This window comes from Periplaneta americana, chromosome 5 (assembly GCF_040183065.1).
Source record: "Periplaneta americana isolate PAMFEO1 chromosome 5, P.americana_PAMFEO1_priV1, whole genome shotgun sequence".
Classification (NCBI taxonomy): Eukaryota; Metazoa; Arthropoda; class Insecta; order Blattodea; family Blattidae; genus Periplaneta; species Periplaneta americana.
Window position 1 is genome coordinate 129,579,688 of NC_091121.1, and position 25,303 is coordinate 129,604,990.

The following is a 25,303-nucleotide window of genomic DNA, read 5'->3' on the forward strand; positions in this document are numbered from 1 at the left end:
AATTGATAAGTTTATGCGGTTTTAGATGAGAACCACTTTCATCTCACATGAATTTGAAATGTTGATGAATCAACACTATTCGCAACTGTTCAAAGACCACAGAAAATCCTTGCAGCTCGAGGAAAGAAGCAAGTAGGGGTTATAAATTGTACCGAGTGCGGTCTGCATGGCACAATTGTGTCGTATGAGCTCTCCTAGAAATTGTGCTCCACCTGCTTTGATATTTTCCATGAAGTCAAAACAAGAATTTCTGATTAAGTTTCATGTGTAACATTAGGACTACTGAATGAATTGGGATGGATGACTGGGGAGTTGTTTACACAGTGGCTGAAATGCTTAGGCCTAATAGAATATGCCAACACATACAAAAACAACAAAGTACTTCTCCTAGTTGATGGTTATTTGGGCCACTAACATATTGATGTGTTGACATATGTCTGAGATAATGGTTTTAGTCTCTCTGCTCTTCACGCATCGACTTCACCCCTTAGATGTGAAATTCTTTGGGCCCCTGAAAACGTATCACAACCAGGAAGACTCCAAATGATTGAAGGCTCATCTTAGGAGAGTGAGTGATCCAATTCCAGATTGGTAATTTATATTTATTCGCATTAGTTGATTTGCACAAACAGGAATTTGGCCTTTGAATCCTGATATATTTCCAGATCAGTTTTTAGTGTTGCAATAATAACTTAATGGCCTCTATCTTGAGAATGAAAGTTCAGAACTGGAAACTGCAAATGCTGAAGACAATGCGTAACTGGAAGTACCTGCACTGATCTCTATAATTGCAGCTGGATCATCAACACCACTCAGTATCTTCAAAGCTGAATAATCTTCTTTGTGATGTCCTGCAGAAGTACCTGCCTGTAGATATTTAAAGGAAACTACATCAAGCTATTCACGGGATCATTTGACGTATCCCCACTTCCGTTTCATCACAAATTGGGCATCTCTATAGGGAAAGAAGCACAACAGAGCACAAATTTTGACCAGCAGCTCATATGTTGCTGAGGTGAAAACAAGTGCAGTAGAGAAGAAACGCTTGAAATTACCGGTATATATTATGTCGCCAAGTGAAGAAAAAGCTTCTTTTCGATCAAGATGTGGACAATGAAGATCTGGAATGCAACTCAGAGAAGAAGATGATGATGATGATGATGATGATGTGCCATGCATTTATTGAAAGGAATTATTCAGCCGCCATTCAAGACCCAAAGAGACTTGGCTCAAAGGTAGGCCTACTAATTAGAAAGAGACTTGGCTCAATTGTACTAAGTGCAATCAATATATGTGCACACAGCAAGAGTGCTCGTCTCACCAAGAGAGCAAAGTCATTTTCATGCCATAGGCTATATTCAAGTGAAAATATTCGATATCTCACTTTAAGGTAGGTATGTCATTTTACCCAAGTATTATCGACAAAATGACATAGTGTTACATTTTTTTTATCTATATAGAGAACACTTAATTTAAAATATCCTTTTTTTTAACTGTACCTGTACCTGTACCTGTACCTGTAACTGTAACTGTAACTGTACTGTAACTGTAACTGTAAAAGTAATGTAGTGAAATATTTCTATATGTAAAACAATGTTCTAAATATGAAGAAACATACCACCAATAGCAATTTTTCTTGAAGTATGTTATTTTAGGACAGCCCCTATGGTACAATAATAACAACAATGTAATAATCAAGGATTTATGTTCTTGTTTAGGTACTGGATCCTTCAGTTTCCAATGCACTTTGACATGGAAAATGGCCTGGCAGGAGCACTTAGAGAATTTCAATCAGCACTGACTCCTACCTCAGCCGAGTTAGTAGATTTATCCCAGGTGCCATCTTACGACTGGATGCGACATGTATCTGTTCGCAACAGCAACCCAATTGAACAACAAGTACAACACTCCCGCAAAGTCTCCCTCGTCTTTAACCATCTGGAACCAATGCAGTTGGCGGAACACATCACATACTTGGAACATAAAGTCATTAGGAGAATAACTGTGAGTATTAAGCTATATGACATATTATATTCATATTCATATTATCATCATACGGCTTTTTCCCTCACATTTCTGTATACAGTCCACCACTACCCTTGATTACATTCAATCACATATCCTAATATATTTCTCCTCTCATCTATATCTCCCCATATCTTCCAGTTACCTAAAGTTAAATCCTATTTCTGTCTATTTCTTCCTCCATCCTTTCTGATGTACAGTATTTTCAATTCTTCACCTTTTTTATCTTCCCTCAATCCCATTCCCGAATACTATGCAATACTGTCTACCTTTCTCTTATGTACAAACATTCTCGGCTACATATACTCATCCATCTCTACTACTATCATTGTCATCTTTCATTACTGTTATCCCTCATTTTCTGTTTATCTTAAAAACCTTTTTATCTCTGGCTAGTATTCACTAATTTTTATACTTTCTCATCTACATTACCGTATTATATTATTTGTCTCATTTATTGTTCCAATGTTTTCATGTTTGTAATACTTGCTTGTTATTACTTGTTCAATTTACTTATCACTTTTTCACTTTATTGCATAACTTTTATGGTTCACTCTCACTACTTGCACTCACTTTCTACCTCCTCACTTCCCATATTCTTCCTCTCTCAATTATATGATACCCAAAATATTATTTACTTACTATTTCTAACTCTTATTAGTAAACCGCTGGAGTGCGGGCCCTTTACCTTTCATCAGCATTTCTCCTGCCATCATTTGACGATGTGCGGAGAAGGCTGGTTCTAAAGCATGAGTTGTCTGTATCTTGGATGCAGAGCAAACCTGTGGGTGAGAATGCGACTGCAATGCATCAGAGAATAATCTAAGCGCTTATCATGACCACCCGTATATTGGTTAGTTCAAATGAAAGTTGGCCAAGGTTTACTAATATGTGCAGTAGGAGTAGTCTATAGGCCGGAGTTCGCTTTAGGGGAATTAGCAACAACGATTATAGACTTTTTATTGGTAGGTATGGTTAGCATAGCTGTCATTGTTTTCCGAGTAAATTAAAAAAAAAAAAAGCGAATGGTGCAAGATTTAAGCGTCAAAAAGTGAACAGCTTGCTGTTAATTGTTTTTTTTTTTTTACTGCAGAAGGGCCCACACTTGCTCAAATCTATAGCAGAAGAGTTGCAGTTTTTGGAGAGACATACCTAGAAACATTAGCTGTAAAGCATTGGTGTGCACGGTTTCGTTCTGACCAACATCTCTGCAGAACGATTCATGATCAGGGCAAGCGCTGAAGGCTATCATACCAAATTCAATTCAAAATGTTGATGATCTTGTCTGAGAGAATAGGAGAATAACAATAAGCAAATCAATTTAGTTTCGGAAAACGTGTCTTTCACGTGTTAAATTTTACATTACCTCGAACATGTTTCAGCCTGCTATTGGCCATCTTCAGAACTGGTTGTTGCTGGTCTTGGCGCCTTTTGTTTATGTTTCCTGTGGGGGTGTGTTTGTGTAGTGTAATGTGGAGTCAGAGAGTGTGTGTTCTGAAAAAATTGAGTTGTGTGTTGAGAATTTCATTTGGATATGTTTTTGTGTGTCTGTATATTTCGTATTGTTCTAGTGTGTTTAGTTTCTGGCTTTTTGGTTGGATGTGTAGAATTTACAAAGAATACGTCACAGCCATAACAAAATTACCAAATACTTTCACATATGCAGAACACATCACAAATGCTAACCACACCTACAGAAACATCAACACAGACATGAAAATTCTACACATACAACCAAAAAGCCAGAAACTAAACACACTAGAACAATACGAAATATACAGACACACAAAAACATATCCAAATGATTTTCTCAACACACAACTCAATTTCAGAACACACACTCTTTGACTCCACATTACACCATACAAACACACCCCCACAGGAAAAACAAACAAAAGGCGCCAAGACCAGCAACGCCAGTTCTGAAGATGGCCAATAGCAGGCTGAAACATGTTGAGGTAATGTAAAATACGTGAAAAACACATATTACGTTTTCCGAAGTGATATAGTGTTAAAAGGTGTGTAATCAAGATGTACAATTTAGTTTATTACTGAATATCAGCGAGGACAGTATCCATAAAATTCTCCACAAATACCTGGAGTATCGCAAAGTTTGTGCATAATGGGTGCAACACCCTTTAACTGCAGAGCAGAAAGCCGAACGTGTGAGAATCTGCTAGCAGAATCTCAGAGGATATCGGGAGGGAGGTGATCAGATCTTGCGTCTTATTGTGACAGGTAACGAATCTTGGTTCCATCGCACAGTGTGCAATAACGCTAATCTAGCTGGACAAAATTAATAACTTCTCTGCATTCTAACGAATTGTTATGAAACTTTGTACTGACCTTATAGGTAGCACATATTTTTTGTCTACAAACTCTGACTATGTTTGTGTAAGATAAACTACCCCTTTATAGGGGTGGTTTTGGGCACAAATAATAACTTATCTCCTGTATAACAGATTTTTATGAAACATTGTACGGAAGTTACTGGTAGAATATATCTTTTGTGTACAAACTATATTTACGGTTCCATAAGAGGAAGTACCCCTTTACAGTGGGTGTATTTACACAAAATTAACTTCTCTCCTACCTAACAGATTTTTATGAAACTTTGTACATGAGTTACAGGTAGCATATATTTTTGTGTACAAATTCTGATTATATCTGTATGCTACCTGTAGACCTAACTATTGTACAAAGTTTTATAAAAATATATTATATAGGCGAGAAGTTATTAATTCTGTCTAAATGCATCACTATAAAGAGGTAGTTCCTCTTATAGAAACATAATCAGATTTTGTAGACAAAAATATATCCCACCTGTAACTTCTGTATCAAGTTTCATAAAAATGTGTTAGATAGGAGAGAAGTTATTAATTTTGTTTAAATGCACACCTATAAAGGAGCAGTTCCTCTTATGGAACCGTAAATATAGTTTGTGCACAAAAAATATATGTTACCCGTAACTTCCGTGCAGTGTTTCATAAAAATCTGTTAGATAGGAGAGAAGTTATTAATTCTGTCTAAATGCACCCTTTATGAAGGTGCACTTAATCAGAGTTTGTACACAAAACATATGTGCCACCTGTAAGACATGTACAAAGTTTCATAAGAATCTGTTAGAATGAAGAGAAGTTATTAATTTTGTCCAGCTAATGATTTGCGTTCTGATTCATTGTGTGTTTATTACGGTTAGATAAAAACTTCCGATGTATTTTTAACCTGATATTCGATGTTATGTGAATAATTTTGCAGGCCTAAAACACTCACAGAGTGATTGAAAACTTCCTTATTCCATGATTCTTTTCTGTCGTTATGTCAAACGTGGAACAGATACCGTATGCCCCACCACTGAAAAAAAATTAATTACTGATAAATGCACAAGAACGCGCAAACTTTAAAACAGGGATTCGGCACACTAAATGATGTTGTATTAAATGATAAAAGAATTGTTGTAACCGGACGTGGCCAGCTATACTAAAACTCACATTATATTTGGAGAACTTAAAAAAGTAAATACTTTTTTTTGTCAATTGTAATATTTAAACCGTACTGTAATAAGAAAAATACTTAAAAAAAATTGTAATTGAAGTTATATTAGTAAGAACGTACCTATCTGAACTGATATCATATCTCACAACACAATGAATCACAAACACTTGGCTCTTTTTCACCCACATAGTAAGTCTATGACTGAACAGGAGCAAGAAGTGTTAGGAAGAACTCACTGTTTATACCCTTCTAAATATAGCTTGCTGCGGATAAAATAGTAAAAGCTATTACTCCCAACATTCTTCAAATGTTAAAAAACAAGAATTCATATTCACCTATACCTAACTAAACAAGTCAAAATTTGATTTTTGTCCACCTAGACTGAGAAAATTTCACACTGTGCATCGGTTTGAAGTCCATTGCTAGTGGAATTTCTGGAGCACGGACAAATTATACACAGGTCAAATGTCAACAATGAATTCTCGCCGAAAAAGCTGATTGATCCACGCGGTAGAGATTGATGTGTTGAATTCATACTTGGTTGTAGTTTTTTTTCTATCACGTATAGTTTCTTATTTATTCTTAATTTATTATACTCTACACTCTGCTTTAAATTTCTTACACTCAGGTACAGCCCCTTCCTTTGCAAGGCACACTGTAACTCTGCTTGCGCTTATTTCCTGATACAGCTATTTTTGTTCTGTGAATATAAAGGAGTTTTCAGCAAAGAACAAACATAAAATTTATGTCCAAACCTTGCATATGTAATCAAACAAGTCCCCCATGATAATAACTTACCAGTCCCGAATTCTCCAGAAAATGAAAATTTTTCAAGAAATTGAATCGAATGTGAAGATAATATTGTCCGTGGAGGATTAGAATGTCCTCTACACCCCAACTCTGCCTACTAGCAACAGGCATCTATAATGAACACCGATCAAAATACCCCTCATTTCTCGTGAAAAACAACAACTGAATAGACTACAGTGGACTTTATGTTGTCAGAAAACAGCTGGATATATTAAGAAGATTGATTAGAATGTCCTGATCCTGACTGCATTCCCGAGATGTCAAATTCTGAACCATAATGATTTACACAATCTAAATTAAAGGATCTCATTAGAGACCTTTCACTTTCAAAAGACAATCCAGAACTACTAGCTTCCAGACTAAAGGAGAAAAATCTTTCTTCTACTGGAACACTCATTTCCAACCGCTTAGCTTTGTTTTGTTTTCGTATGTATACTGAACAACTGACCTGATAACGTTGGATGCCGTCAAGCTATACTTCATACATACCTACGGAGTTTTCAAGTGTCACTTTCTTCTCTTTGTTTTCTTATAAATCCTTTACTAATTGCATGTCTGCTTTTTATCCCCTCAGAATACTAGAATTAATGTATACTGCGCATATTCTCATTTCATGTTAACATCCCTTTTGTAAATGCTGCAATTAAACACTATTGCGGGTTGCTTGGAGGCTTTAGGTAGCCAAACTCAGGACTCTAGTTATAACTCATTATAAATGTTAATTCTTTTCAGTAATTTACACCCCATCATTTCCTATTCCACAACATAAGAAAGGAGAGACCTGAATTTAGAGATCATATTATAAATTCAGATTTGTCTAACTTACATCGTAGAATCAGCTTAATTACTCTGTATATAAGTTCAAGTAAGAAATTGGTTTATTATCTATATGAAGTAAGGTAGGTGTATCAAACAAGGCTCACCCCTTATTGTGCTAAAAGTATAATATGCGATATCTGTTAGATGACAACAGTGATTGGATCCTGTACTAGTGCGCATTTAACAGTGCTAATATCACATGTCAGCTGTAACTGGTTTGCGCCACTGTATGTTGCTGTGTTTGAGTTGTTTGTTTGGCTAATTATTTATGGAAAGTGCAATTTTTACGTATTTCTGCAGCCATCTGTAACTAATATTTCAGGGATTATACATTTTTCGAAAGCTGTTTTATTCCCTTTAATATAATTAGATTTAAGATATAATTGGTGGCGAGGGTGTAGCGAGCAAGAGACTGAAGAAAAACTGCAAGTCTCTAATAAGTCCCGGGTGAGCCTTGTTTGGTGCATAAAGTGTCACAATGATTATACGTTCAACATTTGGTGAACTGTTTTCATCTGCTTGGCTCAGAGCAATGACTACAGGTAATTTGATTGCAAAGTTTCGAGGAACAGGAATTCTTCCTTTCAAGCGACCTATTGAAGGAAACTCTGGTTCAAATGCAGATGTACTAGCCTGTGATCCTACGAAGAGGCAGAAGTTGATAATCTCGATGTCACTGATCTAACATCAGCAGTGATTAACATTGAAGAATCTCCAAACACTCCTGTGATCAACAGCGATAAAGACAGTCCTGGGTCTTATTTAGAACCTATTCTTTCAATAAGATCCACATGACAACTAATTTTAAAACAATTCCCACAGCCAAAATCTTAAAAACATACATTTAGAACTTTTTTTTGGAAGAGAGTACTAACTCAACTGTAAATACAGAAAATAACGATTTCCCATATTTAACCATTAAAAACATAGATGGTCCCAAACTTTAGGTGTGTCTTGTTTGATTCATCTACCTTATTTAACTTTCTTTTTCAAATTCAAATTTATTCACAATTTACATTTTAAGGGTATGATGGTTACCCAAAATAAGCTTGTGCTCGTTCTCGGGTACAGTCCAGTGGAGCCAGTGCTGTCATGGAGGCCATACAGGGCCATATATAGTGTGGGAACCTACAAATTTTTTAATTAATCGTATGGGGAAAAGAAAATTTTGTCTGTATGGAGTCATATGGGTGCCTAAGTTTTGTACGCAGAGATCTGTACAGATCTTAGATCATCTTTTGCTGTTCCTTATGTATTTTGATGTTCATAAACAAAAATTGTCCACCTCTGCAGAATTATATAAAATAATGGTTGAAAAACAAGAAGTGCTGCAAATATACACTCCAAGATTCATCAAGACAAGTATGCATCTACAGTGGGGCTACATGGTGTATTCCTTAAATCAAGCTTGTTGTATGTACAATGTAAAGCAAAACAATTTCTTTGCTTGTTCTTTAATATTAAAAAATCATTAAATGATAGTTGGAGAGATAGAAAGAGGAGAGTAAAATATATTTCAAGGGAGAAAACAAGGGGTGGGGTATATGGCCAAGAGAAAAATTACCATGACAGCACTGAGTAGAGCCTATATAAAAAGTATTACTTTAAAAGTAAACATATAGGATTTATAATTTAAGTTACAGCATAATTTTGGAATATCCAAGTAGCTAAAAACTGATATACTTTGAATGGTGACAAGATGCTTTGAAATTTGTAACACACGACTTTATTTAAGCGGGTTTTTCTCAGTGTATTTTCAGTGTAGCGGGTAGCCTACATTTTTACTTTCAACTGTCATCGCGAAATGACTAATTCGGTAATACGCTTATGGAAATGACGATGAGACTTCTGTTTAGATGTCTAAAACTTCTGTAATATTGGCTTAACTCGTATGTTATAATTTTAAGAATTTAAATTTTTTTAATGTTTCATATATTTATTTTTTCTGCATCAGTTTATTAAATACATAGAATAACTAACTGTACATTATTTCTGTGTATCTGTCCCAAACAGTTTCATGATCTCAAGAAATACGCAGATACTGGATCTTTACGAGATACTCCAAGATTAGAAAGATCGGTAATGATGTTCAATGGTCTAACACAGTGGATTCAGTGCATGGTTCTAAGTCGTACCATGCCTCAACAACGAGCTGATGTCATAGCCAAGTTTATAAATGTAGCTAAGGTACGTATCTAAAACATTTACTTCATTGTGTACTGAAAATTAAGTAAGTTACCTTTACTATGTACAGTGTCATTTTCAGGCTCCCAATAGCTTATATAGGCCTATAGTCCACTTACCGGCAACAAACTCTCGGTATTAAAGTAGGCAAGTTGGATTTTTTTTCCTAATACAGTAACCGAGCGAGTTGGTGCTTGCGTATCACATGGGACTCGCATTCAGGAGGTCCGTAGTTCGATTCCCGGCCCGACCAATCTGACTGTGGTTTTTTCATGGTTTTCCACAATTACATAGGCAAATGCCAGATTGGAATTTTCATTGTCACAGTCCATTTTCCCTTCCCCTCCTGTGTAGTAAAAGAATTTCAATTTCATATCATGTCATTCATCTTCTTCATCTCATTCAATAGACATATTCAGGTCAAGACTCATGTCTTCATCCGTTTACAGGAAGGGGGGGGGGGGTCCTCTCCGCAACCGTTCCTGGGTTCCCAGCCTTCCGCAATATATAGGCCAGAATTCATTCCTTCCAAACCTTGGAAGGGCCGTTGGAATGGTCACTTTGGCGGTATGAACTTAGAGCGGGAGAGGGGTTACATGCTGCCGATGATCTGGTACACCCTCATTCTCATTCATCCCATAAAATTCAGGGTGCATAACAGACCTCAGTATGGCTGACGTGCAAAGGATCGTCCTAACCCACCAGTAGCCACCATGGTCTAACATAACCTGACCTAATACAGTAACAGCAGTACTCTGTCACTTTAGTGACTATTTGCTGCAGATCAGCTGTAATCAAAACACTGCACTCTTGGGCTAGCGTCTCTTACCCGCGGACAAGACACTGCCCTAGCGTGCATTCGTGGCTGCTGGTGGGTATGCTGCCTCTCTATCCTTTGTGCACGACGGAGCATATTTCCTTACCCTCAATGCATTCTAGGCATTTCAGCGAGTGCTGACGACCTGCTAAGTAGGCGGTCTGGGTTTGAGTCCCGATTAGATGTGGAATTGCTTATTGGAAAACCCATTTTATGGCAGACAAGGTCGTAGATACAGTTTTTCTTGGGGTTCTCCCATTTTTCCATGACAACCATTAACATTATTCCGGACGAACTCTTCTCACAGAGGCGTCATTTGGGGGACGGAGGGGAGCAATTGCTGTCCCTGAGTGTAAGATTTAAAAATTATAATTTAGTGGTACTACTAAAAAAAAAGCTATAACTCTACTTTTAATATTAAAACATTCCATTTTTATAAATGCTTAAGAAATAAGAGACAAACTAGTTAATGATTTTGCTCAAATGAAACGGAATTAGTGGTTGTCATGTATAGCAAACAGAAGTACAATTTTTTAATTGGAATTAAAATGTCTTTATTACTAAAATTCTGCAGGTAGGATACATTTTTTTGTACTTGCATTATATTTACACTAAGTGCTTGTAAATTAAGTATCATATAAATAGTATAAGAAGTTAAAACTAGGCCTATATGTGGAAACTGAAAATGTACTGTAAAATGGGGTAAACTCGTCATAAAACAAAAAAAAAAAAAAACTTAAATCATGATATCAACCCTGTATGTGACTTAAAACAATTAAACATACTTTGCAAATGAGAAAGAATAATTAACTTCAAAAGTATGTTCATTGCACCTGATATCATGGTTTAAATCTTTTTTTTTCTCTTTTGGTCAAGTTTACCCCAGTTTGCGGTATGGAAAATAATTCATTTCAAAGGAAATAGGGAGGTAGTACGCTACGTGATGTATCTTATAAGGTCTTTCCTAAAAAATCTTGTCCTCCTCACAAGCAAAATTGAAATGATGCTCTACTGCATTCTCATATTCACAGTAGTTCTCCATTCACTGGTTGGAGACGTGAGGCTGGTACACCAGGGACATCAGAGGTTACCTACATGAAACAAGGATACACAACGAAACTTAGCACAGTCAATTGGTGTGGGTAATAGTTCACCAAGCCGGAGGTTACCGTAATAATTTACTATGAAGGATGTGGTGCTACAAATTCATCCCCCCTTCTTCAAGTCAATAATACCAGCAGTACTCACACATTTTATAGCATTTTCGGAAAATATTCTCTACTCGCATTTAGGCGTAGACCTAACTATCACCTGCTTAAAAAGTTCGAATTTACAGGAAAAATTTCTTGATATCTTATGAAATATAATTATGTTTGCTTTTGAAGAAATTTGACATGAATCACAAAATCTCTGTTCTTTTTATACAGAGTGATTCAAAACCTCTGCGACAAACTCTGAGGCGTAATAAATCTAACAAAAAGGAACTTTTTTTTATTAAACAACCTATGTCTTTTGACGTGTCGTTTCGAAGTTACCATTGAAAATGTTTTTGCGCGGGCATATGTCAATGTATGTGAATGTGTGCACACCTGTTTGTTTGTTGAGATGTTTGTAAGAGACGAGAAGGGTTGTTATTGTTTGTTTAAGTTTAATGTTCAATATCTTTTCCTTTCAGTTCAGTCTAATCATCAATTGAGAATGAATGTCTACACTTTTTCCGAGTTAGCAGACATGGTAATGTATTATGGGGAGGCTTGCGGAAACAGAAGAAGAGCTCTCCACATGTACCAACAACAGTTTCAAAACAGAAATCACCCTCACCACACAATGTTTGCTCGACTTTATTAGTGCCTTTGAGATGATGGGTCTCTTCATCCCTGGCGCATTGGTGGAAGACCGCATAGACATCCATTCTCAATTGATGATTACACTGAACTGGAAGGAAAAGGCATTGAACATTAAACGTAAACAAACAACAACCCTTCTCGTCTCTTACAAACATCTCTACAAACAAACAAACAAATAGGGTTGCACACATTCGCATACATTGACATATGCCCATGCAAAAACATTTTCAATGGTAACTTCGAAACGACGCGTCAAAAGACATAGGTTGTTTAACAAAAAGAGTTCCTTATTGTTAGATCTATCATCCCTCAGAGTTTGTCGCAGAGGTTTTGAATCACCCTGTACAATCACATATTTACTAAGCTACATTAAACATTTTCGTTACTGATGTAATGAGTTCGACAAGATGGATAATGAATAACATTATTGATAATATAAAGAATTATTTCATTTTAAAGAATTGTGTTATTTAAAAATTATGTTTCCTTGTTTAAATGTTCAAAACTTTCTAATTTTCTTGAAATAAAAACAAAATGGATCTTCCTTACATAGGCTGTTTTGGGTATCAGAAATTTGTTAAGGTGATATAATTTTAATACAACAACTTCCAGTGCACGCGACTCACTGAGTAAACGTTTCAACTGATCAGTTATAAATCCTCAACTGCATGCGTTCGAAAGTATCATTTCCCAGCTGCCTTCTTCACAACCCAGGACTGATCAGCGAGTTCGGTCGGCTGTTTTCAATAGAATGCAGAGGTCTACTACTAGAATGGCAGATGAGTTTTCTAGTGTGTGTCCATGTGAAATCAGACGGAAAATTAGGAAAATTTACCTAACAATTTCATTATCATTACACTTGTTATACAATTAGAATAGAGAGAGATGGATGTTTTTTTGTCAAATATGACATCCCTGTGTAATAGTTTTCTTACAAAAATTCGTAAAATGTACTGTACTGGATGAAAACTATGTTCTTTATGCAGCCATAGCTGCTGAACGCCTTAAAATCGAAATTTCACCAAACCCCATTTTAAAACTCTTATCTTCCCGAACATACTGATTTGTAAAACATATTAATTGGTGTATAATATTAGGGTACAGTCCTTTTAATTCGTATTCGAATGATTTTCACAGAAATAAAATGAAAACTAAAGATATTGCAAACTTTAAGGACTAATTAATGCAGCTTTCAGATTTTTTATTTAAGTGACACAAGCATTTAAATGAAATATTTCGTAGCCGGAAATTAAGTTCTTATATCTGTCTTGTACACCATCAGCACACAAGGCAAGGTTATACAGGTTGGCATAGATGATATCCCTCTTTTGGTCCCAGTTAAAGCTGTTGTGTTTTAAATTATATTTTAGTAAAATTTCAATTTTGAAGTGTGAAGTATATGAAAACTATTACACCTAAGGATGTCATACTTCTCAAAAACATCCATTTTTCTTTTCTAATAAGTATAACAAATATAATGACAATTACAAATTGTTAGTAACTTTTCCTAATTTTCCGTCCGATTTCACATGGACTCACCCTTAAGTACAGTACACACACTTATACAAACTCATCTACCATTCTGCTAGGCTAGCAGTGCAGGAACATTCTTGCTTACATCATGCGTATAGAGCAAAGTGAGTGCGCACCGTCACCTGATTCGGAACTTGGGTGTAGCTAATATAATTTAACGTAATTATTTTTTTTTTACAGGAGCACTTCTTCATGCAATGCCGAAATTAAAATTGATACAATTTGTTCAGAAAGAGAGGAATCAGTTGATATTTTTTATGTAACTTTTTCATGGGAAAGCCTATCAAATGTCGATATATTTACCTATACCCCTGTTACACATTAACGTAAAATATTATGTATGCATAGTTATGAAAATGATACTCTCAACTATAATATGAACTTTTGTTGGAATGTCTATCGTAAGTTGTATGTCCCTTGAAACTGGAGATTTTTATGGAAATGCTATAAATTTAACGTATTAAAACAAGAAAACTAATGGACTTAAACGAGAACAAACTTCACACAATAAAGTAGGCCTATCTCCTACCCCTCTATACATATATTTTCGAGGAACTACACAGTTATAAGGTTTTTTTGTTGTTCGATTTCACATGGAATGTCCCATATGTATTTTAAATTATAGTTCAAAACTAAATTATAGCCTAGTTAATGTAGTACCAATACCTTTCCCAACATAGAAAGTCATCGGTGTAGCTCTGTCGGCTAAGGCGCTTGCCTGCCGATCCAGAGTTGTGTTTGGGCGTGGGTTCGATTCCCGCTTGGGCTGATTATCTGATTGGGTTTTTTACGAGGTTTTCCCAACCGTAAGGCAAATGTTAGGTAATCTACAACAAATCCTCGGGCTCATCTCGCCAAATACCATCACGCTATCGCCAGTCCCATCGACGCTAAATAACTTCGTAGTTGATACAGCGTCGTTAAATAACCAAGTAAAAACAAACGTGAAAAATAAAGTTAAACACATTCACCGTATGAAAAGTAGGGCTATTTATCGTTTTCGTGACATTCATTCTTATTAGTTGTAAACATGCTTAATATTCTGACATCTTCATGCATATTGTAATGTAATCCGCGGTGTGCAGCACATGAAGGATTATGGCCGACCAGCCGACTGTTAGCCTCACATCCCACATGTCTCAGCAGAGGTGAACGATTATCCAACCAGTATGGGGATTACATGCAGTCGACACATGAGCCTCCTAGTCATTATAGCCTAACTGGTTTCCGAAATTCGATTTTACTAACTAGCATAGCTTCCTAATTTCATCATAATTCTGACTGGGCATTGGTCCCATGCACTGGTCGAAATTTTCCCTACATGGACTAGAACCAGCGCTCAATTCGTAACGCGAGTCCAGACATATGTCTATTGCGCGGGATTCTATTCTGACTTTTTTTATTTTATGTATAAGGGCTAACATATTAAAATGATATTGTCGGCTTGCTTCTATCAGTTTTTCTGAATGTCTATATCTAGCTATGTTTTCAAAATGCGTCTCCGAATAACACTTTGTAAGACTGTAAATGTTTATATATTTTACAAAGTAACAGTTGTTAACTGGAGTATAAAAAGAATTACTTACTTTGCTCTCTTGTTCAATTTTCTAAAATGCAGTTACAAGGTTTTAAAAGTAAATCAACGATATGTTCTTTTTAAAAAGAAATTGTTTGTTGTTTAGTCAACTGTCCGAAGACAGGTCTGAACCTCAAAAGTGATACCAAAAAGGCACCACTTATGAGACAAATATGCCAGGAGATGATGGGGTAGGGTGGCCAGTTCCTTTCTCTCTCCACATCGCCGATGAGCTACATATTACACTAGTCAGACTTCAGATGCATACAACAATTGTTTTTCCTCTGACACATATCGTCAAGTGAGATGTACTGCCTGATAATAGATGTACATATCAGCCAGAACCTCAATCAGAGGATTAAAAAGAAATTAATATCTTAAAATTTCGTTGTATAGCGATTAGAAAGTGTTTCAATGATAAAACTAAACTTCGTTACCAACATATGCAACCAGGACTGTAGCAAGGCTGAATGGCATCCCTGGCAACATTTTTTTTATGTTTTATGTTTGCTTACCATTTTTAAACGTTTCATCCATAATTATTCCCCTCCCATCTTCCCTTACCGAAGTATAAAAATATGATAAGGGATAACAAATATTTTATTCGCCAAATGTAACACAAATTTTGTTAAAAATTTAAAATGTAAGTAATAGTAATTTATGGTACAAGAAAGTAAAATTAGATTTAATTCGTGAGTGGAAAGTTTAGCATCCGAGATGAAGCCAAGGGTTATCGTTTCCACGAACGCATAAAATATGTTTATTCTCGTGTGTTTTACAATATTTTATACATTACTGGTATTTAAATTTAATTTTGAATTGTAGGTCTTTTCTTTAATATGTGTTGTTTGTGAAGAAGCTATAAGTGAATGAATGTATGGATTTTATTGTTGCTAATGTGTTGGTTGTCATGGAGAGAATGATTTAAAACAAATTTAATTCACTACTGTGAATAAAGTCATTGTTTAGGTTGCTAAGGACGGTGAAAGGAAGATCAGTTTAGATACCAGTCATAGAAAAAATAAATCTTACCATTAGGCCTACATTTACGAGTATAAAATCAACAAGAATATGTGAATACTATTGAGGAGAGAAACTGCAATTAGATTCGAAGCAAACACTGATAGGCTCTACATTGTTATTACAGTACTCTGCAAATGTAGTAAAGTTTTAATTGCTTGTAGGATAGGTAATTGCTGGGAAGTAATGGTTAGCTTGTCTGATCTTTGAAATGAGTGGGTCCGGATTCAAATCCTTGTTGGAACAAGTTACCTGGTTTACGGTTTTTCCGGGGTTTTCCCTCAACCTATCAACAGCAAGTGCTGAGTAACTTTCGCCGCTGGACTCTGGACTCATTTCGCTGGCATTATCACCTTCATTTCACTCAGGTGATAGACAATCATCGCAATTGATAATTCGTCGTAAAATAAATCAACTACAAAATTAAAAAGATAGGTGATTAATGTACTTTCGTTTCATGATAAGTGTGATTAATTTTCTTCATGTAAATAACATGTTCTCTCCTCTAAACCCTGCGCCCCTGGTGGCCACTCAGCTCACCAGTCCCTCGTTATGGCCTTGAATGCAGCTAACATACAAGCATACAATCCCAATTTTATATTTTATTTTAAATAATTATTTTGTAACTTCTACTTCCACAGAAACTTTTGGAACTGCAAAACTTCAACTCACTGATGGCTGTAGTAGGAAGTGTAAGTCATAGTGTTTTGGCTCGACTTTCCAAGACTATGGCTTGTCTTTCCTCGGACAGCAAGAAGTTACTGGCAGATCTTACAGATTTATTGTCGTCTGGGAACAACTTTAGTAATTATCGACGCAGACTTGCTGAATGCAAAGGTTTCAAGATTCCAATTCTGTAAGTGAGATGTAAAAGTATACATATATTGTATTTATATTCTTTCATGATCATTACGTATTTGTAATCAAATAGAATATTTTCTATTTTATTACATCGTAAAGAATTGTCATGTACCGTACTTTAGGTAAAAGAATAGGCTTACATAATAAAGAGTGAGTTAAATCTAAGGAACAAGCACTCCTCCCATCTCCAACGTTGCAGTCTGGCAAACAGATCGCCAGCTCTATTGGATAACATGCTTGCCGCTTCATGACACTACATCCTGGAAAGTGATTTTTCGAGTATTGTCGGTATTTATGTAAGAAAATGGAGAGAATCTTACCTGAATTTCAAAACATTTACTCAAAATGTCCTTCCTTATGCTCTATACACATGTTTCGGAGATTTATAACGTTTTAAAACACTCACTGGAGCTCATCCTCACTAAAATTGCGTATTAGCCGTCTTACTTCATCCTTATTAACACGTACGAAATAATTTAACAACACAATGTTTCGATGGTTGTCTAGTCACTGGAAAGCATGCTGCCGGCATTTTTATTGAGTTGCAAAGGACTATGGCTCATTTTCAAGTTGCACACCACTTTGGCAGGCCACACTGTGCATTATGTGTATCTGTGGAGAGTTATGTCGTATAGTGTATGTGTAAGTGTTCTAGGGAATGGGTGAGAATGGTGATAGTGGGTTGGATTTCCCGATCTCGTGTATATCATTTGTCAGACTGTAGTGTTGTGAAATGGCGAGAATGTTTTCCGTAAGAGCTGGTAGTCTGCTTGCCAGGCTGTAATGTAGAGACAAAATGAGTGCCAGTTCTCTAGCTTGATTCATTCTATAATATGCCTTAGTTGATGAATTCTTCAAAAGTGAAATTCAGTTTTCCGGAATAGTGAATGGAATGCAAGAATATAAGATAAGATAAGGGTTTTTGAGTAATTATATGAAATATACTTTAGACTTTTCTGGTATTGATATCTTGTAACATTTTACCTAAAATAATATTTATTTGCCTAAAATGTGTGTGAAATAGATTTTACGCTATACTTCGCTTGAGAAACATCTCTTTTGAGTGCTCAGCAGTAGTCTAACATAATATTTGGGCTCCATTTTTCCTGGTAACGCCTTTCCATCTCAGAAAAATCCTGATGAAAATGCTCCTTATATTCGTCGCTCACTACCTGAAGGTTTCGAGGAAATAAAAAATAGATGAGAATCCAAGAAGTTATTTTGAGAGATACATGACACCTCGTCACGTTATGGTCTGAATCATCTCTCTGACAAGTTCTCTGTAATTTTCTGATCTGTGGTTCCTAGAAAGTAACAGTCTGTTGAATGAGCCTTAGGTTCCCAACATATCATTGGAACTGGAAAAGGCATATGACTGGATCCTTTTAGCCAACCATTTAGGCTAATAGAATTACATGGAGCACAACAGATTTCAGGGGCCCAGCTCCTATCCTCATCTATTTTGTAATCAAAATAACATTTGTAAGCTCTTTTAACTAGTGTAGTAAAATTCACCTGCGTGCTTTCAAAGTTAATTAACCACAAACGTAACAAAAATTGTTTGTGATTTACACAGTATTTCGAGGTATGTTTTATTTTATAAGATACTTTTACCACACTTAAAATTAGGGAAAAGAAAACATGGGTTATGAAACTTATTTCATGATTGTAAGTTCCAACTCAAATGAGAATTAATACTGTACTAACTCTCGCAGTCTTATGAGGAATAAAATTCATTTTTATGAATTCTGACTTCACAGGCAACAGTGATCTAAAGTTATAGATCAATTTCTAAAGCAATAAAATTAAATATTTGAACTATTTTCTTTCCATTAGCATGTTAAGGACTGTATATAGCAATAAAATCAATTTTTCTAAAATTACAAAAAAAAAAAAAAAAAAAAAAAGTGATGGGTGGTAGAAAAATTCTGACTTCATTTTTGGAATCAGCAGATGACATTACATAATAAATAACAGAAATTGTACATTTAACAAAATCATTGTTGAGCAGTGTTATTTTTGAAAAAGCGAAAATTTCCAGAAAAATTTTGGTTACCGATTTAATATTAGTAGTCTATAGATTACTTGATGTGTCAAACATTTACTGAAAGCATTGTTTACAGTTCTATAACATTTCATTCCTATTGCGAAGATGTTGTACTAATAATTTAAATCTGTAGTAATGAATTTTTGTGTACAGTTAACACATCCCGTTTATAAATAAATATTCTAATCGGGTACAGAGGGCGCACATATAACAAGCCATACAGTCCCCGTATAGCTGTTCCTATAACATTTCTCAGAGCCAATACATGTAGCAAGTCAATTTTGGTAGCTACCATTGTCTCCTTTAACTAAATTCTATTTATCAAACAATTTTAATCATGTACAAAATTTTCTAGTGATCATATCTAGTGTAGTCATAGTTATATTGATAAAAACATTGAGCTTTTGTGTTTTAAACAGAATCCCTATAGGCCTATTATATATAAACATTTATGTTCATAATTATCATAGATTACAATGATATCCGTATAAAAAGAGTAAGTAGATAATATCTTCCCTCTTGTGCAAAACCGCATTAAATAAACGTAGAGACATTTTGTTCTCACTTTATTGGATTGGTCTGATCGAGATGGCACATAAAACACATTGTTATTTTACTAGTTATCAATATTGAAAAAATCAAGTAGGTCAACTTATACGGTAGTGTATATACACATATACAGACTCCAGTAAACCCTAAAATTACAACGAAAGTTTATGAAATCATAGATAATTATCTAACCAATGACACCAATGAAACTTCAAACTTGCCAGAAATATAATGTAGGTACAGTACAATATGATCTAATGAACTTAAAACTATGCAATGTGATAATAGTAATCAATTCTCCTACAACAAGATACCGTACTGATTTCAGTTCACCTACATATGTATAGATCACAACAGTGGTAAAACAAACTTATAATTTAGAAATACAAATTGTGTGTGTAGAGTTCCACCTAAATTGCAAAAATGTCTCACTGATAATGTAGGGCTATATCTAAAGAAATTAGTGTTCACGAAAAATATCAAATGGTGTAAGCAATGATCAATCAAACTTGACAAAATAAGGAATGAAGACTCACCTTTTTGGCTGTTTCCTACTTACAATAATCAGCAGTACCGGCGGTTTAATTGAAACCACCTTCTTCATTGCTGACAATGTAATGAAATTCGTGAGCATTATTTAATATATTTATTTGTCTGCAGCCATACCGTGGTGACATTGAAAATAGTATATAGCCAGTATGGAATCATAGGCTGTACATGTATCACTGGCATTCGGCTTCTTGATTTTTTATGCACTTACAATAAAACTTCACTTTAGGTCCATAAGTTATCATGGTGTTCATTATAAAGTTAACAATTTCACGTGGATAGATAAACATTTATACATTTATATATTCCCATCATAGAATATTATATCTGTATAAAAATAGTGTTAAATGAATAGCTTCCATTTGTTGCTGTGCAAGACCCCTTATAGATGAAGTCATTTGTTTTCATTTCATTATAGCCTATTAGTCTGAGGCAGTGCTGACAAAATGTATTGTTATTTTAAAACTCGTGTATCTCATTAAATATCAGTCCTATAAAAATGTTGCATAGAATGAAACTTATCGGAAACAGTTTTAAAGAAACTTTTGTTATGTAACATTTTTCATAAAAATGAATAATAAGCAAGATATTTCGGTTTATTTAATTCAGGTTTCCTTATAACGCCCTTTTAAATAAAGTATTTTCAATGCCATATAGCCTAAAATCTAAGTTAGAACGAACTTAATTTATATTCCAATTTTCAAAGAAATTGGTTCAGCCATTATCGCGTGAAACGGTACTGTAACAAACATCCAGACAGACAGAAAGACATACAAACAAAAATTTCAAAAACTCGATTTTTGGTCTCACGACAGTTAATTATACATGTTAACACCAATTATTCTTGAAAAATCTAAAATTACCAGAAAAATTTTGGTTACAGATTTATTGATAGTATAGATGTTATGATTTGAACTCCATTTTCAAGTATACAAATTGTCTCCAAATAGTGACAATATTATAGTTTGAATAGCACACGATAAAACTTGATGGTGAGATATGTATTCTTATTTGAGGACTTCGTCGTCCTCTGTTGAGTATTGTGTAATTCATGACTTCGTGTACTCATCACGTAAATAGTAGTACACAAAGTCATAGATTACACAATACTCAATAGAGGACAGCGAGGTCCTGAAATAAGAATATGGATGAGTGTTTTAGTAGATTATTTTATAAAGCTGTATCAACATCTTAGGTTATTTAGTGTCTGAATGAGATGAAGGTGATAATGCCGGTGAAACATTGGCGGCTCCTGCATATTTCTTAAGAGGAGGAAAGAAGTTAACAGCACAAAATGACACCTTCTTGAATGAAACATGCTATAAATTAGCCTATATGCATAGGCCTATATATCTACTTTTGTTGATCGATGGAACTATCATAGAGCCAATTGGCTAGTATATATCCATCGATTCATAGAGTCATTCAACCTAAGAGCCAACTGGCTAGTCTCTGATATTGAGACAACTCATCCTGCCTAAGGTTTGTCCGTGGTTTTCCTAAGGCGCTAAGACAAATGTCGGGATGAGCCCTAAGAGAAATGGGCCACGGACCTGCACTCATATCCCCATTAATCTCCCTAATTACTTTAAATTAATTAACTAATTACATCTCTCCCCCCTCTTCGTAATTGAGCCATCATATAGCCAAATGGCTTGTCTCAAAATTGAGACGATTCAACAAGGCTCATGATAACAATCACCTCCTACATAATAGCCAAATTGGCTAGTCTCCTATACATGAGACAACTCATCTCGCCTAAGGTATTCCGTGGTTTTCCTCAGGCATAAGACAAATGTCGGGATGAGCCCTATAAGAAATGGGCCACGGACCTATATGCCCTTCCCCATATATATTCCACCTTTATTATAAACGATGTATGCCCTAGTTCAGATAATATTAATAGTTTATTAAATATACGAGGTCACTCAATAAGTCGCAAATTGAAAGGACAGGGACCTCTCAAATTGCAGATTAGATTTCACGGCGCTTCTTTCGACGGCTTTCACATGCTTTGTCATCGAACAACAGATGACGGCATCTTGCCATCCTAACGGCAAACACCAGCCAACTCCTCCTCGCCCCGTTCCGTGATCAATTGATCAATCTCAGCCCCCCTCACGTATGTGGTACCTAAGAGGTTACGTCCAATTTCGGCTTCCCCTTCAAAATTTTCTAGAGCTCCTTCAGGGGAGCAGCGTAACCCAGAGTGAGACTAGTGGCCAACAGGCTTGGAGCTCACATATTTAGTTTTGTACAGCCCCCAACCCCTTGCAAGGACGCGTTTTGCGTACCTTTTAAATTTTCCTCCCAATTCTCCTTCGATTTTTCGAGGCCTATATGTAAGACCAGGCAGTGTTGGGGTTGCCTTCCCTTTTGTAAAGCAATACTCTGTTCTTGTAAATTGAGTTTCCTAAATTGTCCAAAATATAATATGTTTTCACTTCCATTCGTTGTTGGATAATTGCACAAATTAACAATTATAAGGAAATTTATAACCTCGCAGAAGTTTTCGCGCACACTACAGCATCACACATATTGGAAGAGACTAGCTAGTAACACATAACCGGAACCGTTAGATGGAAATGGGAATGGGAAATAATCTGTTAGGAAAGCGAGAACACTGCACCCATCCACGTGGTCTGTGTTGCCAAATTGCACATTTTACAAGTTTAGTATCACATGCTTTTGAAGAATATCAGTTCTTGCAAAGTCATACTACCATTACGGTTAAAATATAGCTTCAGCATTTAAGGTTTAAGTGAGCTGCTGGTGGCGGATTAATTTTTTTATGTTAAAAATAATGTAGTTTCGAGTACTTTCAATTTCAAATATATTTATACAAAATTGACGATTTGGCTGTCGCTCTGTCTAGTAGACAATGGATGGAAGTAAATTTTATTTCAGGGGTCCAAAAGATCTGCAATACTAATGTAGAACTACTTCCACTTTGTTTTATATAAACCCGACTTTAACTTTCAAATAGGCCTATTCTCGAAAGTTTCAAACCATGAATAGTAGCCTATATAAAGTGCAATGAATAATATTTGATTTATAATTTTAAAAAAGTTTATATGGTGTTTTTCATAGCTCTGCGTTAAAATTGTTTTTATTGTGGCTCCTATGTGTTATAGTCTGGTTGAATGTAACATTGCTAGATGGCAGCGGTAGCGAGCTTGCTGCATGACCAGTCGGTTTCTGTCTGCTACACTGTTTCCCACCCATGCACAGAATCAGAGGAGGATCTCCTCCCTACCTGTTCATTTACTTGCTTTAAAACTCTGCTTCTTTCTTTGGTCGCTAGTGCGCTATTGTCTGTGTGTGTTAACTGCAGTAAGGGAGGAGAGGATTGACTTTCCTCCTCACAAACAATCTCGCATCCTTCTCACAGTTTTCGCGCAGTACATGAGTGCGCATCGTTTAAAACTCAATCAACCGAGGTTTTCTTACAGCTGTGAACTTAAAAATTATCGAGTCTTCCTCGAATTTCAAGGCACATATTTTACTTGGTATTTACTTTCAAGAAAAGAAAAATGTGAGGAGGACGTTCCTCCCTTCCCTCCTCCAAGAAACCGCCACTGCAGTGAAATGAGTCCGGGGTTCAGCACTGATATTTACTCAGCATTTGCTCATATTGAGTTGAGGGAAAACCTTGGAAAAAACCTCAACCAGGTAACTTGCCCAGACCGGTTATGAGTGTTAATAGTGATCTAAAACTGTTGTTGAAAATGACCATAAAGTCACTGAAGTATGCTCTCTTATATATGTGACGTGTGTCTAAAATGTAGGTAGTAGGCCATTGATCATATGAAGGAGGAGAGTTCGGCTGGTGCTGTGGATCAGATCCCGGCATAGCTCAGTTGGTTAAGAGCACTCAATGTGTCAAGTTGAGAGATCCTGGGTTCGATTCCCAGTGCTGGAACGAATTTTTCTCCATTAATAGTATTGATGGTGAGATGGAGTTTTCTTCAATATCTCCCTATTTTTTTTATTAATGCTGGTACCGTACTTCAATAGGCCTATCTTACATTAGTTTAAGAAACTCTAACGGAATTGGTCTTCTTGGAAGAAGATAGAATAGAAAAGAGGATAATACTATAAATGTTTTTTATATTATTGTGAATTAATGTTTACCAAAAAACTTCTCTCTCACTGTTAATTATTGTATTGTAATTGTAATTTTGTGTTTTTGTGTTTTAGTGGTATTCATTTGAAGGACTTGATCTCCTTGCATGTGGCTTTACCTGACAGTTTAGAAGGAGAAATGATCAATATCCGAAAAATGGCACAACTGTCCTTAATCTTCCAAGAACTTGAAGAGCTACAGAACTCTACACCGCCTTTAGATGCCAACATGGATCTTGTCAACACACTCAGGGTATTTCTTTATTGGTAGTATTAAGTGAATAACATTTTTATTTAAGTAGCCTGCCTGATCCACATGAATAGCTGGAATCTAATTTTCTAGACAAGTATGTTGTATCAGCGCCATCATTTTCAATTAGGGGGCAAACACTCGGATGAGAAAATTTTAATCATTGTAGGCAACCCTTTTTTCTTGTGCTCCACAACGTTTCACTTGTTATGAGCATAGATTATTACTAGTGAAGGCCAAAGTTTCCAATATTAAACATTAGTACTGATTGGCATAACGCTTAATGTTCCAAAAAACTAACAAGCTAAAGCTAAAATTTAATGAAGATTTGACGAATTAAAAACATGAACCTTGTTAGTATATGCGCAGCAATAACAAAAGCTGTAAACTAATAAATTGTTCAGGAAAATTGTAAATTAAATACAGGGTGATTCACGAAGATTGTGCAATACTCTAGAACGTGATTTGTGACGTCGTTCTGATGAAAAAAGTTTACATACTGTATACATGTGTCCGATTTTGAATAGTTTCGGATAAAGTCACGTTCCTCTCTTCCGTAACACGCAGTCTTGTGAACTCTCTCTCTCTCTCTCTCTCTCTCTCTCTCTCTCTCTCTCTCTTTGAACGTCTGGAGCTGTATGTGTTACAGTACAGCTGATAGCAGCGACACAAAATCTCGTGACATCAGGGTCACGGTTAGAGATAACTGAAAATTGGTACAACGTCTCTACCTAGCATCTGAACAACAGAAGTTAGGGAATATAGCATGCAGTTCACACTCGGGCAGCTACGTGTA

General features: G+C 35.7%; 1 protein-coding gene across 8 annotated transcripts in view; it reads left to right on the forward strand.

Moving 5' to 3' along the window:
* Positions 1-25,303, forward strand: part of LOC138700190 (ras guanyl-releasing protein 3-like) — a 615,134-nt gene that overhangs the window by 546,593 nt on the left and 43,238 nt on the right. For all 8 annotated transcript variants that reach the window (XR_011332295.1, XM_069826618.1, XM_069826616.1 and 5 more), the window contains 4 exons: positions 1,719-2,004; positions 9,163-9,336; positions 16,768-16,982; positions 24,333-24,510. Coding sequence is in view for 7 of the 8 variants with exons in the window: in XM_069826618.1 (XP_069682719.1) it covers positions 1,719-2,004; positions 9,163-9,336; positions 16,768-16,982; positions 24,333-24,510 (853 nt within the window). In the remaining variant the exon portion in view is untranslated. The remainder of the gene's footprint in view (positions 1-1,718; positions 2,005-9,162; positions 9,337-16,767; positions 16,983-24,332; positions 24,511-25,303) is intronic.